We start from the raw sequence: 16972 nt of genomic DNA, 5'->3' as shown, positions 1-16972 counted from the left end.
CATGCTCATGCCTGCAGACAGACCCGATGCACCATTTCCTGCACTTTGAGGCTGCCAGCATCAGAAATCAGCAGCATCCTCATGTTCATTAAAGAAGCTTTGGGTTCCTTCCTGCTGTTCTGTCTTTTCATGCCTTTTTCTCTCCTCCAGCAGTTCCCCAAAAACAACAACAACAACAACAGGATGCCATCAGTCAACATCATTGAGGTGTGACCACCAGGATTGTCTTCTATTTACCTGAAGGAGCTCACGCCGACAAGGGAGCCCCCCCTTTTCAGTCATCTGCTCGTCAGGATGAGGCTGGGCAGCCTCTCAGCCACGCCGCTCCTGCTTTCCGGCGGCTCCTGAGGTGCGCCCCGCAGGACTCTGGAGGGCCGAGCTAGGTCCAGTCGACCGGCGCCGGCAGCAGAGAAGCTGGACCGCTCGGCCACGCTCCCACTTAACCTGGGGGAGGTGCTCCTGCTATAAGGAGAGACTGTGATAAAAGCAACCGCAGGGACCCGAACCAACTCCTCACTCGTCTGCCTCTTTCACCTTTCAGTCCGTCAGATGAAACTGTTGCACCGCCTTCAATCCTGTCTTTTGTTTGACTTTTATGTGCTGGTTCTAAGCTTGATTCTACTGCCCACCTGGAAGACTGGAAGGCAGAGGAATCGACGGTAAAAGCCATCCAGTCATCAAACATCAAGGAAATGAAACCTCAAGAGTCCACGTCTGGATCGGTCTGGTTAACGTTCATCCGTCTCATCCGTCTTAAGACAGACTTCCTCAAACATTCCTCACACGGACTGAACAAGCCCTTTAGTATCTCCTGGTGTCTTTCTCCTCACAGGATCTCACTGCATTCTGGAGAGCTGCTTCTGGGACCGAGTCCATTTATCTAATTAATGAACCCTAAACGTGAGCCGGGCTCTGAGGACGCGAGCAGAATCCTGCCTCTGCAGAGACAAAGAGATCCCTTAAGTCAGCAATAACGGCCCCTCCGTGGAAGCAGAGGAAGCCATTACTCTGTGAACAAAAGAAGAAAAAAGAACCTCTACCCCTCTTAGCATGACTGAAATGAGACCTTGGCTAATACTCCTTTACGTTAGCTCGCATGGGGAAAAAAAAAACAGAAAAGAGGAAACAATGTTATGGGCCTGCGACCCTCCGACTTCGTTTTGACATCCTAGAAGGGCTTCTATCAAAACTTTTTCCACTAAAAGTTGACATTTGAGTTGACACTCCCCTCTCTTCAGGCGGTTCACTTGTTGCCATATGACATACAGAACAAATGTCAGAGGGCTGATCCACAGCAGTACTGCCTTAAAATTGTTTTCTCCAATAAGATGTGAGGCCCTGCATCTCCAACATTTACTATTATTTCCTTTAAAACTGACGTTTTGATGGAAAACGTGAACAAAAACCATGAAATATGATGCATTTGGAGTGTAAATACTATTTTTTCTTGTTTAGGATTGAGGGATTTTTTTGCTAAAATACGTTATACGACTACAGTATTCTGGTTTTGCATTTCTAATATATAATGACTTATGGACCGAAGGAGTTGAGAGTGAGAGGGACCTTTCAGCATGGATGGTCCGGGGTTAGAACTGAGATGCAGTGACAGAGGAACAGATGCAGGATGTGCCTGAGAGCTAACGGACGCAGCACACTGTCACTCCGCCCTCAAAAAGGAAATGTGCTCCACCAGCAGAGCGGGGCTTTACTGAGACCATCCGTCTTCTGAGCACTCTGCTCTTCCCAAAAATAAAACCTGAATTTGACAGCAGCTCAATAAACGGTAGTTTCTTGAGTCACATTCACTCAGATCAGCTGGTATTTATTGTTCTTCTCTTCAGCACCTCATTTTGTTTACCCCCCCCCCCCCCCATAAATACTGTACTTCTTTGAATGGGGGTTCGATTTTGTGGCAGATTCTCAAACTCACAAGGCGAATAACAAAGTTTGACATTTGAGAAATCTGCATGTTTACTTCTTTTTTGGGCAGAAGATCAACAAAGGCGTGTGAGCAGAGAGCTGAGGGAACTTCAAGCTTCTGCGACTTTAGCTAGGATTTTTGTTTTGCTCCTCTTGAGATTCTAAATGTTTATAACATGAGCCGTAGGGAGCTAGTTGTATTTGAAGACCTGCTCCGATCAACGGTGGTTTTAACATGTTCTTGTGATGGAGGACATATGTGAAGAAAGTGAAGCTCAACATCAACAAATGATTGTGACTAAAAAAAGATTGTATTTGTGTTGTAGAAAATACGCTGAGTGGGCCATGAGCTCCCTGCTCTGAGCTCTTACCAACAGGGAAGGGAAAGGGGGCGGGGCCGCTCCACACCTAATGTCCCGCCGCTCTGCAGAAACTATGTTCTAGAAAACCAGTTTTTTAAAAACTTTTGTCTAAAAATGGCATAAACATAGTTAAGACGACTGGAAGCACTCCTGAAACAGATCAAAAGATGATTGGAGAGGTCGATGGGGTATTTTTTCTATTTTCCACTAGAACCGTCAAGCTAAGACACCGAGCATGTGACGCACGTTCAGCGTTTACCCCATGGTGTTCACGCTGGACAAGCAGGGAGGGGCTTCTTCTGCTTTTTCATCCGTTTACGAGCTCATGTCCACCACCTACAGTTAGAAGAGGCTTGGTGCAAGATGTCAAAGTAGTGGAAATCTGGCTCCGGTCCTTTTTTGTGTTTTTGTGCGTTTACATAGACTTTTCATTGATAATGGCTGTGAACACGCGTTGTCAACCACTGTAGCTTCAGAAGGCCACATTCCAGCAGGTCAGGAATCCCTCTCGGACTCTTTCGTCATGAGGATGTTTATTTTTTAATCCTTCTGTGTGTATTTTGTATTAGTCTGATTATCTGAAACCAAGCATTGTGATCAAACACATGAGGTTCTGATGTGGGAAAAACCAGTATAAGCTTCTCAAAGAGCATGGTTTAGAAGAAAAACTGCTTTATTCATGTCAACAAGTTTATACTCCTCGTGTGAAGTGTTCAACAGTCACTGCTTAATGAGGGCTAGCATGGTTTAAATATTATGCACAAGATCACAACTTGAGTCATGAAGACCACAGTGTATGCTTACTTGTGTATGCTTCAATGAAATAAAATATATCCAAATATTTTCCAATCAAAAGTGACTTTGAGGACTCTTTAGAAAGAAATTTTTAAGTTGCTTTTTTTTTTTTTACAGTAAAAACTGAAACATGGTGGAGCAAAACAACCTGAAGCTGAAACTTTATCAGGCTTCAACTGTCAGACTCCTCCCCCCACGGCGTGGGGGTGTCACTCTGGAGGAGTCCTGGAAAACTCATCCAGCTGCCTGGCTTCTGGGAAAAAGCAGTCAGCAACTTTTAAGTGAGAACAGAATTTATAATGGCTTGGAAATCAATGAGGCTACAACAAATCACTGGAAGCGTACAAAGTCGAACGCGCCGCTCGCATCAATACAGGAGCAACGCAGGCCGTGCCCGGAGAACAACCGCACTCCATGATGCAGAGGACGAACATGAGCGGCGCTCCTGCTGCGGTCAGAACAGCCACGACGACAAACAGCAGAAAAACACAACCCTTAATCAAGGCAACACAACACTTCACAAACATTAAAACAAGCCCAGTTTGGCATTTATTCCTACAACAAAACTCACTAAAACATGCAAATGTAAAACAGAAACAATACCGATTAAAAGGCATGCACACACAAATAAAACTAACTCCAATTCAAACTTAGTGCTCCGTTGAACATCGTTTAAAGATTTTGGGAATTTTGAAGAAGCGCTTGTAGGTGAGCTGGTTCTTCCGCTGCCAGTCACAGAGGCTCATCAGGGGCGTGTCCTTATTAAACCGCCGTTGATAGTTCCTGAAATGACACATTTACCATCCGGTGTGTAATTCAGCGACCCAGCCCATTTAATGCAGCTACGAATGACACACCTGCAGGTGAGGTCTGCGGGGTGCTGCCACCGGGCGCCGTGGGCGCCGCTCTGTCCCGACACGCTGGTCATCAGGTCCAGAAGCTCAGTCATCACTCCTCAGATAAAAGAACAAAAAGAACATCCAAACGTCTAAGTCTACTTTGAGACTGTCTGATTCAAAAATAAATAAAACTGTAGTTTAGGAGCATGTTGGTTATGATAATGCTAGAATATTAAGATGGATGTTAAAGTATAGAGTTTGGATTTGTTTTGCAGCTTTTCATGGCCTTGTTTGATCTTCAGGTAGCTTGAAGTACACCTGTCACTTGTGAAACACACTTCTTATTACTAAAAACAAAAACTCAGTATGACACAGTTTAGGGCAAAAACTGTAATCCAACCTAAATCTAATCTCATTAGGGTTGGGCGATGTCCCTTAAATTGGCCGTTGACGATGTTTGCTGTCAACCATCGGGATGGACGATGACATCGTCGGGGGGGGGGGGGGGGGGGTATTTTTACATATTCGTTTTTTTGCTTTTTTCATTTTATTTCCCAACTAATGACTCATCCGCGATTATCCAGTATAAACTGAGGGAAGCGACTTTAACAAAAAAAGTAACAAACAAACTAGAAAAGAAATGGTCCACTCCCGCACTTCACTAGTAAAGTGGACCGGCGGAGCGCGGACTTCCAGCTTTGTGTTTGAGGGGAAGGGGGGGGTGCTTTGTTACATGAGCGCTATGTGTGGGAGATTTAAGACTGCGATCCGTCCCACAGCTCTAGGGGTACAAGCAACCGAACTCAGAACCGGGTCTAAAAGTGTGTGTCTGAGCACAGCTCGGATCGTCAGCACACACAGCGGTTTGAGCTTCAAAGCAGAAATGTCGCTCAGTCCTTAGAAAACATTCAAACAATGACGTGGATTTGTGTTTCCAGTCGTGTCCCGACTAAATAAAGGCTGATGTTATTCTTACATGTTTACGTGCAGCCAGCAAGCAGCACCACCCAAAGCTAATGTTGTTAGCCCGTGTTAGCATACTGCTAATCCTGGCTTCGTTCAGAAAAAGCACTGACCACACGGATTAAAATTCAAATGATGAGCGAACAGGTGTTTCATAATAACCGTAACATTATTAAAAGCAGGTTTAGAAGATCGTCTCGTATATTACCGAGCTGACATGTCAATGTATATAGCCGCTCGGCGCTGTTTAACATTGTTTTGTATTGAATTGTTACATTCAATAAAGTTTGAAAAAAAAGCCGCTCGGCGGAATTTATATCCTTCCGGTTTTCAAACCCTACTGCGCATGTGCGAATGATTTATTCCGACGGAAAGTGTGACCTTAGTGAACGTTTTTATATTCTGAGAACATTTTTCTGGGCCCATGTACACGGTTGGATTCTAATCCGATCATTGATCCCATCAAGATATTTTGTACATGTAACCGCGGCTTATGGTGTCGACTCGCAACGTGGCGGGGGCGTGGCATCACGATGGTGGTCTCTCCATCGGGATGTCAGTCACCCATCACGATGGACGATGATATCGTCCATCGGCACAACCCTAAATCTCATATAACCTTATGATGACCGGACCTCTTATGATAGCTACTCAGATTAAGGAGAAGAGCCTAATTTGGATTAAACACAAACCACGACTCATCGGGACACAACAAGATAAAGAATGCTCCCAAAAATTACTAAAGCACCTGGACCTGCTTTGATCTTATAAAATTATCATTAAACAACAATCTGGTGTCTAAAACAAACAAAAATGAAGTTCACAAAGCATTTAAAGAAGAAAGTCTTTTTTACTGAAATGTGGCTAAAAACATACATTTCTATGCTGTTGCTTAGAGAAATTTGCAAAACTACAATTGAAGTTGGAGTGAAGCGGACAACAGTAGTTAAAAAAAAAAATCAAAATTAATTCAAGATTGTGTCCAAATTCCCTCACAACTCTCTGGTTAGTGTACTATATGGTGGAGCTGGAATAATAAAATAGATTAATCGATCTGAATCGATTAAAGCTTAATAAATCAATAATTAATCCATAACAGCAGAGCTCGATTTTTCATGCCTTTCGTTTTCCAATGATCTAACGTAAAACAGCAGTAAAGCCATAGTCTGCTAGCTTGATGCTAATGTATAATGGAATTTCCTATAGGATGCTAACGCTTGTTTGACCTAAACATACATCGCTGACTGAATGAACATCTTTATATACTCACAGGCAGGAATTTTCCAAACTCTTAAGAAAACCTTTTTTTATAGAAACCATTTATGGTCTAAAATGCAGTTTTTTGCTTAAATCTTCTGGTTTGTGGTGTAAAGCTGTAGCGTGAGCTCCACCTAGTGGCCAAACTGAAACGGCCTCCAGGAGAGGCAGAACATAAGGATCTGCACATTTTTGCTGGAGCGTCTCCTTTTTACAATTTCACAGTATGTGAACTACTGTATCCGATGAATACCTTCAAACCATATAGATTATTTTCTAAATATGTAAACCATGCAATTTCAATAGTTGAATCGAATAGGTGAATCGAATCAATTCTGGAAATTCTTGGTGATATCCAGCCCTACTATTGGCCATTCGCCATTAATCATGATGTCCAGATCTACAATTCCAAAATCCAGTGCCCAGGACACTTCGCACAAGTCTCTGCAAAAAACCAATATGCATCAATGCCCCCTACATTGGCGGATATAGACCACAATGCATTGTGTTTAAACGATTTGTCCTTTGAAACAGTGTTTTTTTTATTACCTTTTTTGAGCGAAGCACTTTTTCCTTGACATAAATCACGAGGCACACCAGCAACCAAAAATGAAGAAAATAGAGAAACTCTACGGTCTGAATGGATGTACAGTCTCTCCACGATCTCACACTCTTTTTTTGTAATAATTGAGGCAGAAAACATTTGAAGTTGCAGCTGTTTTTCCAAAAAGTTGTGATAGTTTTCTACAGTAATTTAAACTAAATTTGTTGAAAATTCTGCCAGGTTGTTGTTTTCCCTCCAGTTTATCAAAATGCAATTTCATGTAACCTCCCAAAAACCAAAATGGTTTTTTTTTTTTTGTGCAAGAGCAATTTTTGAACAAATGCATGATCACAGCATGCTTGATGAAGTTTATGCAAAAAAGACCAACATTGTATTCATGTTTACAAGTTCAAGTCAACACGCTGAAGTTTTGTTAGTTTTGCTTTTGATGGATTAAAAAATGTAACTTTAACAAAAATGTTTTATTTATATTTGGTGATTAAATCGTTTCAGTTTCGTTAAATGTTTCTGTTGGACACTTCACTTTAATGCTGTTTCTTTTATTAAACACAACTTAAACATTTTCAAAAGAGCTTGAAGTCTGAAGCTGAATGTGTCTTTCAATCAGACATTATAAAAAAGCAGGTCTTTCTTTCTTGTATGAAGATGATTTGGACCAAACACTGGAATCTCTGACTTAAACTCCTTTGTTCTCCAACAAAAACCTTGAAGGAGAAATAAACTGTTTTCATCAAGAATGTTTGCAAACCGTTAGAACAGATGTTTGTGTTTGTTGTGGTTCATGACCGCCAACAGCTGCGCTGTAAGAGACGCTGACACATTAACCCAATGCATTGTGGGAGATGTAGTAAATAGCAGTGGTGCTGATGCTGGACAGACTCACGTCTCTGAGCTTCATTATTTTAGTCACTTTTTACACGGTCTGACACCGGATCCCACAGGAAGCTACTTGGGGTGAGCGGATGATCCGTACGGATCACGGATCATTAGACCCGGTTCTGCACAGACGTGTTTTCCTAGCCCTCCTTATGAAAGACACAAAAGATGTTGAGAAATCCTGTGTATTTACTTTGAACAGCTAAAGGCGTCAGCAAACTACTCAGTGTGAAACCTGAGCCTTATTTAATGAACATGGAGCGGATATTCTGATGCTCATAAATGTTTATAGATTTGGGAAAATTAGTCACCTGACCATCTCTCACGGCACCCCGTGAACCCCCCCCCCCCCCCCCCGTCATGATCAATGATCAGTAAAACTAACTGTTATCACGAAACATCTATTTAGCACAGCATTGAATGACATCCCATAATTATAACAAACATGTCATATTTTATCATTATGAGCTGCTGACAGGACAAAGATCAAAATATGGAAAAGTGGTGAATATTGTTGGCAGGCTTTGACCTTTGACCCACGGGTTTCTTACCTCGAGTTGTTCCTTGATTCTCCATCATGTGACTGGTCACAGAGTAGACATACTGTCGACTCTGATGCTCCCACTCCGACTTTCTGCTGTAGACTTTTGGCCTATGAATGCATAGAAAACAAAAACCATGAAAGCCATCTCTACCTGAACATGGCGGGCTTCATACAGTATTTAACGGTTGATTCAATATCAGTTTATTCAAAAAAAAAAAAGAAAAACATCTACAGAAGACAGAGAAGCAAGACTATAGAAAAATAAAGATACTTGTGTTCCATAAGTAATGTTTGACATGGTCATGAAGCTCCCCCTAGAGGCATGAGCTGGAATGACACCACTTTTCAGTCCAACCCTTGAGGACGGACAGTTCTGAACCTGTTTAGTCGTCCATAGGAGTCCTTTAAAGTACTGCTGGGTTGAGATGTCAGCTTGTTTGGCACCACCACTTTGGACTTCACCTAAGAGAAAAACAAGAACGGCAAGGATTCTCACCATTTTTAAATAAAATCAATTTACAACCAAAAGAAAAAGTACCTGCTGAACTTACCTGGACCTGCAGGGGCAGCGTTGTCTCCCAGAGGGAGTCACCTGTGGCGCTGAAATCGTCAACAAAAAACGAATCCTCTTGGACTTTGGACACCAGGTTCCTGTGCTCCGCTGCAGGACTTCCCTCACAAACCGATGACTCAAATCTTGGCGCTCCGATATCCAAGCCTTCTTGAACAGCTTCTTCCAAGCAGGTAACAGTAGAAGTCACCGGCTCTGCTAAAGGCTGACTGAGGCTTTCTCTCAAATCGTCGTCTAGAAAGGATAAGCGCTGCGGACACAGCTGGGCTTCTTGGTGAAGCTGCTGCTCAGACTCGGTTTCAGCCGGACATCCCTCATCAGCAACATTAGATGAGACAGGAAGAAGCTTCTTCTGCTCGTCCTGGCTCAATGGATTAAGACAGAAGATGTCATCGACATCATTGTCAAAATCAGACGCAAGACTCAGAGATTTGGAATCCAGCGTGCACCTGAGGTCCACGTGCTTCACGTGCAGTGGAGAGTCAAGAACTTCTCGGAGATCTCTCACTGGAGCCTGTGTTTTTTCATACAGCTCGGGGGGGGAGGGGGTACAAGTGGACATTGAATCCCATCCTGCAGGGCTGGAGTAGTCCATGAAGCAACCGAGGTCTGGAGAAAATGCATTTGGACTTATTGCCTTTATCTTGGGACTTCTGTAGTCTGGGTCCACACCGCAATCGTCCAATTTGCGTTTTTTTGCCAAATTGTTCTCCAGCTGCACCTTGATTTGTAAATGATTAAACTGTCTGGGCTTCGGTGGGAGTGGGCCGCCCTTCTGATTGCAAGTAACCGTTCTGGAACAGACTGAGAGAGGTTTCAGGTGCTCGTCTGGTGGTGGAATGAGACTGTTTGACTGCAAGTATTTCTCCATGCCTGCAGGAGGAAGCAGAAGAAGAAGGGAAAAAGAACTGAGAACATCATTCAGGAACAAGTTAGAAAGACTGAAGAGGTTGGATCAGAGCCTGAGGCTCCAGTTTGGCTCTTTGGCTTTGAAGACAAATGCTAAAAAATAACGGGTTTGTAGTTTAACCTAATTAAATTTTGGAGTTTATGTTTATATTTTTCCTTTACCACTGCTGACATTACACTAAATCAAGAGCCATTGTGTGCTTGAACCACGTTTTCAGAGTGTAGATAAGTGAGCAAACCGATGCTAATAAGTTAACTATTGTCAGAGCAATTTATTTTTAGAATAAGTTTGAAGAACAAACACTTATTTACTGCTTCACAACAGTGTCTAGTTGCTTGTCAGTCTCTTACATTTAAATGTTAAGATCTTTTTCCTTCATTTTGAATCAAAAGAATGTTGTGTTTATATTTAGGATGAGAAACAAGGATCACCAAAGTAAACTGAAGTCATCGGATAGAAAAACTATTTTTTGACTTCCCTTTCTTACATTTGCTGCTTTAAAAGGTGGCAGACTTTAGTTAGGCGAATATGAAATAATAAGCTAAAAGAATTGTTTATATTGGAATACAGCTGCCCAATGGATGCATTTTAAACCACAACATTAGCTGAAGGTGTTTGATGCTTTTGTCACATTACAAGTTATCAGAAGGGTTTATAAGCAAATAAAGAAAAGAAATCTTAACATTTAACCTAATCAAATAAAAAAAGGTAGAAAGAAAGGCTTAAATATAAATAAAAAGCATGAAACCAAATTAAAACAGAGATTCAAACCAGCATAACAACAGGGTTAGGCGTATGCTAAAGCCTTTTTTAAAAACTCTCTAAGACCATGACCTCTCTCTCTTATTGCTGGTAGCAACGGATTCCATAGTTTAGGAGCCAGCCCAGCAAACGCGGTCCCCCGAAACTTACCTTTGGTTCTGGGAACCATGAACACAAACTGGTCGGCGGAGCGTGAGGACTTTAGGGGGGACTATTTTAAAAGCAGACTGGAGAGGTAAGAAGGTGACGTACCTGCCAGGGACTTCAAAGTAATTAAGTAAGTAATTTGAATAAAAACCAACTATTGCACTGGCAGCCAGTTCAAAGAGACCAAGATCGGTGTTTTGTGGTCAAACTTCTTTACCCAAAAAATAAATCTGGCTGCTGCATTCTGGACCGGCTGCAGCCTTGGCTATTGAAGCCTTGGGTGACCCAGCGTACTATAGGATCAATATACAAACTGTAAAAATCAAACAATCCTATGGAACCTAGCCTCAAATGCAGTAATAACACACTCATTTTAAATAATGAAAAATGGTGTCTTTATAGTCTGACATACATTTTTTCTTTTCTTTTTTAAATCGTTCAATTAAAACTAAAATAAAAGCATTCATATATCAATATTCAAATAAGAAATCCTTAATATAATCAACACCTTTCAACATTTTTTTAAATATTTACTCACTTCTAAATTGTTGGGTCACCAGTTAAATTACTCCTCAGGAAACTGAAATCCAGAAATCTGGAACACGAAAAGGTAAAGAACATGAACGGGTTTAAAAAAAAAACATTCATCATCTACAAGACAGTTGTACCTTGTATTTTTTCAAAATCATTAGATAAACAGCAGTACTCCACTCCCCTAAACAATAACATAAATAAGGCTAGAAATCAGGGGTGTCAAACTCATTTTGGTTCAGGGGCCACATTTAACCCGTCTGGGGCCAGAATAAACCATCTGCAGGCCGGATAAGGCTCACGGACCACATGTTTGACCCCCCTGATATAAACTGAATTCTGAAGAAGGTCCATACTGAGAATTTGAGGGTTGGCGAGTGCTTGCTGTTGGGATGTTGCTTTATTGTTTACTGTTTGATTTTTGATTAGATGTTCAACTACAACAAAAAAAACTGACAGCAGAGGAAAAAAACGGTAAGAGAGAGTCAGAAAAGGCCCAACAAACAAACATAAGCAAACACAAAAACGACTAAATGGTGAAAAAGCTGCAGTGGGCTTAAAGTCCGCCTATGACAATTCTTCTTATAAAAAAAAGTTTATTTTTATTCATAAAGAAGCGGTGAGAAGTGACGTCTTTTTGAACAATGTGTGGAATGACAAAACGAATGTGTGTTTAGTAAAATTACACACCAGAAAGAATTTTGATAAGGCCATGTAAAATGATTTGAATGACATTATAATTTAGGCTACATTGCACCAACAAGCAGCACTGGCTGTGGCTAAAAACTGATGTGATGCTATAACATGCAGATTGTTGAATTCACTTGCACAGCAAATAAAATGAAATGCCAAAAAGAAGGTGACTATTCACACATCATTCCAAATATGTGAGGCCAGCGCTGAACTTTTTTTCTTGGCTGCAAGTACCCAAAGGCAGGCTTAATTCAGGATTACTGGTTATGGTTAAGCTGCGTTCACACCGAACGCGATTTGCGCAGCAAGGTCGGCCAGTTTCAATGTTAAGTCAGTACAAACGTGATGTGAGGTCCTGCGTGTCCGTCTGGCAGCAACATTTGAGCAGCGCAGCTACTGTTAGGCAAAGGCGGGTACACCTTGGAGTCTGTCACAGGGCTCATGGACCTGGAGCGATCATGATCACTATGATGGCTCCCGGGAGGCGAGCTGGCAGCCCGACAGAGACCCACTGCGGGATGGGGAGCCAGCCGGCTCGGGCCTCCAGAACTTTATGATGGTTTTCTTATTTTTTAATCGAGGCAATAATGAAAAAGATCCCCTGATTTTATTCTTGTTTTTCTTTTTAAGCGGGACAGCAAGCTTTCAAATTCAGTTAGAGAGGGAACACGAACGTGGAGAACACATTTCACACACCTAGGAGCGTGATAGCTAATGGGACTTTAACTTTTAAGTCTAAATATATGTGCGCCCAACAAAAAAATCCAGCCATGGACGCACTTAACAATATGTGCAGGCAACCCAGCAATGTGCCACCCTCTCTTCTGCTGCACCTAGGCGTGTCCACGCTGGCCGGGGCAGATCAGAGAGGCCATTATGACATCACAACCCCTCATGAATTCAAACAGAGCGTCTTTGTGACAGTTTGATTGACAGCGAATTGAAAAAAGAAATACTTAGAAAGGAAAAAATTAAATGATGTTTTTATTACATTTGTTCTCTTTCATAAGAAAAATGCCACAAGTACATGTCAAAAACAGGATTTTCATCGTAGGGGGTCATTAAATCTAGCTAATTATTAAAAAATGGGACTATCATTAGTCCCATTGTGTTTGTTGTTGTTTTTTTAGCTGACATTATTTGCACGTTTTCATGTGACCAGCACAAAAACTCACGTAACTCGTGCAGCCAAGATGGACATTGCTGCATTGTCCGCACATATTTTAGGTGCGTCGAAGGCCAAATGTTGTTTTTGGCCGCACGTATTTGAAGTTAAACTTAAAGTTAAAGTTCTGTTCGCTTTCACGCACCTAGGAGTGGGAAATATGTTCTCCGGATTTGAGAAAAAGACAGCCGCACTCAGGAACCATTTGGTGCATTAACCCTAACTGTAGCCGTAACTCTAACATAAACCTTTCCTTCGGATGTGGCCAAGAAAACTGTTCAGCACTGGCAGCAAGCATTTAGAAAATGACGTGCCAATAGTCACTTCCTATTTTCTTTCTTTTTTAAGAAATTCTCTTTTATTGAGATCTCAATTCTCACAGCATGCAAGGTTTGTTTATGTTCAAAACCATCAAACAATATTAGGATCTTAAGACGGCTATTAAATTTAACATTAAAAGAACAAGAAAAAAAAGCAACAGATAATATTGTTTTTACTTACCTTCAAATGTAAACGCCAAGTTTATTTCATTGTTGTTGTTTGTTTCGTATTTTATAACCCAAAATAATGAAATGTTACCTTAAGATAATATCTCGTATTTTTGGTGATGGATAGTCTGCATACAATGCATTTTTAATGTAATACTTAGAAAAATACAAATATAGCATATTTTAGGCTCTTGGCTCCAAGTTAAACTTTTTTGCGTCCATCTTCATGCTAACAGTTGCTGTAGCTTTAGCCTGGATTCAACATTTTAAGGAGAAACTACTAAATACATGTTAAATGTGAAAAATGCTGAAAACCAAATTTTAGGTCCAAAAACTACTCACCTTGATTGAAGATTTTTTTAAGAGGTTCTAATCTAAGTTTGGCGGAATTTAGGACTGGTCTATAGCACATGCACGAGCACACCCAAGGAAGGAGCGCGCCATTCAAGTTTAAACTTAATTCTTCAACACGTCCAGTGCTGAAAAATCGGATGTCCCCATTAGAGGCACCCTGGATCACATTAAAGTGTCTGTTGCGCATTCCTTCTTTTCTTCGTGGATGCCAACCAGTTATATTGAAAAAAGAAACAAACAGAAGCAAAATCCGTCAAATTTATGGGGGCCGAATCAAGAAGAAGATGGCGGCGGGTCGACACACCGCTAGCTGTTAAACCGGACTGAAAAAGTTAGCAAATAAGATCCGCCTAAATACGTTGCAGTGCACGTAATGCATTTATATAACACAATATGTTAATGTAGCCTTGTAAATGTTTTTTTTTCCCCAAGGTTGCACTTAAACTAGTTTTCGGCCAAATGAAAACATTGCAGAGGAGAAGAAGCTAGCTAGCTAACCCTGTCTATTGTTTATATTGAAACGGGATGGCTATAAACCCAGTGGGGTTATCCTTCTGCTCTCATGCCGCACACTGACGAATGAAATACAGCTAAAGTGAACACCTACTTACCGGCAAACAAGCTGCGCTTTGGTGAAGAAGACTGAACCCAGGCAGACACAGGCACAGACGTCAGAAGATCTGCTCTGCGGCCGCAGGCCTGCCGTCAAAAAGGCGCGACGGGATGGAAAACTGGCCCCTTCGTGGTCCGCGAAGTTTATGCGTGTGGCTGGACAGTAAAATATGCTAAAAGAAAAAAGCCATATGAACTTTAAAAATCGATTAAATTATTATTTTTAATTCTAATATTTGTTTACCAGCGGGCTTCCATTTAATTGGTCGGCATTTTACAAAAGTGTTTCTCTGGAGTGTTCTTTCAAAATAAGTGTTCTTTGGAGTTCATACTAAGAGCAAATACTAGCGGTCTGCGTATGTCAAAATAAAAGCTTTCGTTCCGTTAACTGATTTATTTTCCTTTAAGATAAGTCATTTTGGTAAAATCTATGGGAAAAGGAAGTATGATTTACATATGCCTCAAACTAATCAGCAATAGCCACCTGTAATGATAATTTCAGCATTTGAAATATAATAACCGCTGATATAAAAAGACCAGCGGATCTTTTTAGTGGTTAAAAATCAATGTTTTTGTTTTCTGCTTGGAAATATTTATTGCTCTAATTCAGGCTGTCTAAATGAAACTTTGCTAAAAAGCCATAGAAGACCCTAAGATGTCTTTGCATTGCATATCATGCAACAAAAAGGATTTTTTTTGAATAAATTTCAACATGGCTTGGTCTAATTAGCTTATGGAGACCTTCACATCCCAACACCTGCTGGACATTTTGCCCTCATCCAGACTTGTAGCTATTTCAAAGAAAATGGAAAAACAAGTAGGGGTAAACATTTGGAAAAACTAAATGATCATACATCCCTTTGTGTTCAACTAAATCTGACCAATGCTGAATAATTCTTTACCTAATAACACAACACATTTATTCAAAAAGGTTTCAGTTTGGGATATGTGCACTGAATGATAATAAATTGGGAGAATACTGGGAATTGCTAAAACATGAAATTAGAACATTTTGTAATCCTGTTTAGTAAATGTTAAAAAAAATTAGATAAAGAGTTATTAATCTAAGATACCTAAAGCATTACAATAAACAATGAAGATGTCCGACGACACTGAAAATCAGGATCTGGTAACATAATTGCAAAAATATCTAGATTTTAGATCAGTTTTATAAAGACAGCGTTGAAGAGTCTTTATGCAGTCAAGGTGGAAAAGGTTTGAAGAGGGCAAGAAGAACGGCAACTGTTTTATTACAAAAACCAAGTTATTCCCTGTTTAATTTGAGTTAAATAATTCCACTATTGAAGATAGTAGCAGAATTTCAAAATAAGTGTCAAGATGTATAAGGATTGTTTTTTTTTAGAAAAATTATGACAAATTGCACTGATGAAGTGAACTCACTGAGTGAAATTAGTAAAAGCAAGTGAGACTTCGAAAGAGAAATGGGATTCAATATGATCAATTGTAGAGATAAAATGGGGTATTAAGAGTTTAAAACTCAACCACCCCACTAGTTAATGATGTTGAATGCTTATTTTTCATAGATTTTCATGTATAGTTTCTGAATTAATTCTGATAAAACACAATGAATCCTTATAGAGTTATGAGTGTGTGGTTGTGCGACCCTGCAATAGAGTGGTGACCTGTTCAGGGTGAACCCTGCCTTTGCCCAACTGTAGCTGGGTTGGCTCCAGTGACCCTGTGACCCCAAAGGAGATATGGCGGGTTCTGAAGACGGATGGATGATTTTGTTTTAAACTCAAAGCATACATACTCTAACCTGTTCATAAACCTTGCACAAAAAAAAAAAAATATTGCATATAACAAGTAGCATTATTATTTCAAAAATTTTGTTTAAAAAATATTTGGCCTCTATTGAGAAACACTAATGAGTAATCATAAATCATGTAAAACAATTGGAGTATGTTTATTTTGATCAAACATTGATTAACACCATTAGTTTAGTGCATAGTTGATTAATGCTTATTTAAATTTGCACGACATCTTAATACACCGTGATAAATGCACTGGTGTACTGTACACATATGTGTAACTATGAAAATAAAGTAAAACAATTATCAAAAATTGTATCAAAACATTTCCCTTTGGGAAATCAACACCAGCATACGACCAGCAGGTGGCAGTAAAGTCATGGAAATTATAATGGCCTGGTGTACAATACAACGCCATGACGTCAGAATCTGGAGGTACTGTAAACTAAGGAATGATTGCTCAAGAATTTAAGTCAAAGTACAGAGACTCACTGTTAAATTTACAAAAGGTAAAATATGACTTAAGCTAGGGTATTGCAAAAGTAAAGTATCTACTTACAGTACAGACCAAATGTTTGGACACACCTTCTCATTCAAAGAGTTTTCTTTATTTTCATGACTATGAAAATTGTAGAGTCACACTGAAGACATCAAAACTATGAATTAACACATGTGGAATTATATACATAACAAAAAGTGTGAAACAACTGAAAATATGTCATATTCTAGGTTCTTCATAGCCACCTTTTGCTGTGCACACTCTTAGCATTCTCTTGAAGAGCTCCAAACTTTTGGTCTGTACTGTATATTTTGAAAGTACCCTAAAATTGTGATATGTATTTATAT

At 40.3% G+C, this 16972-nt stretch overlaps 2 protein-coding genes across 7 annotated transcripts in view; one reads left to right on the top strand and one right to left on the bottom strand.

The window, feature by feature from the left end:
• Window positions 1–3137, top strand: part of fndc5 (fibronectin type III domain containing 5) — a 39310-nt gene extending 36173 nt beyond the window's left edge. For 2 of the 3 annotated variants that reach the window (XM_023951768.1, XM_020713847.2), the window contains exon 6: window positions 151–3137. In XM_023951768.1, coding sequence (XP_023807536.1) covers window positions 151–213 — 63 coding nt within the window. In that variant the 3' untranslated portion in view covers window positions 214–3137. The remainder of the gene's footprint in view (window positions 1–150) is intronic. The other variant, XM_023951769.1, reaches the window with a different exon arrangement.
• s100pbp (S100P binding protein) lies at window positions 2933–14695 on the bottom strand. 4 transcript variants are annotated; one of them, XM_023951763.1, is made up of 8 exons: window positions 14599–14694; window positions 14354–14527; window positions 11050–11106; window positions 8673–9565; window positions 8501–8583; window positions 8129–8229; window positions 3935–4031; window positions 2933–3860 (listed from the first exon to the last, which is right to left on the bottom strand). In XM_023951763.1, the coding sequence occupies exons 4-8, from the start codon at window positions 9561–9563 to the stop codon at window positions 3728–3730; spliced, it is 1305 nt and encodes a 434-aa protein (XP_023807531.1). In that variant the 5' UTR covers window positions 9564–9565; window positions 11050–11106; window positions 14354–14527; window positions 14599–14694; the 3' UTR covers window positions 2933–3727. The 4 variants fall into 4 exon arrangements, with proteins under 4 accessions (XP_023807531.1, XP_023807533.1, XP_023807532.1 ...); XM_023951765.1 differs by having other exon boundaries at window positions 3935–4028; XM_023951764.1 differs by lacking the exon at window positions 11050–11106 and having other exon boundaries at window positions 14599–14695.
• Between the last annotated feature and the right edge of the window lie 2277 nt (window positions 14696–16972).

This window comes from Oryzias latipes, chromosome 22, assembly GCF_002234675.1.
Source record: "Oryzias latipes chromosome 22, ASM223467v1".
NCBI lineage: Eukaryota > Metazoa > Chordata > Actinopteri > Beloniformes > Adrianichthyidae > Oryzias > Oryzias latipes.
Note: the sequence above shows the minus strand (reverse complement) of the source record. Positions and strands in the feature narration are given on the sequence as shown.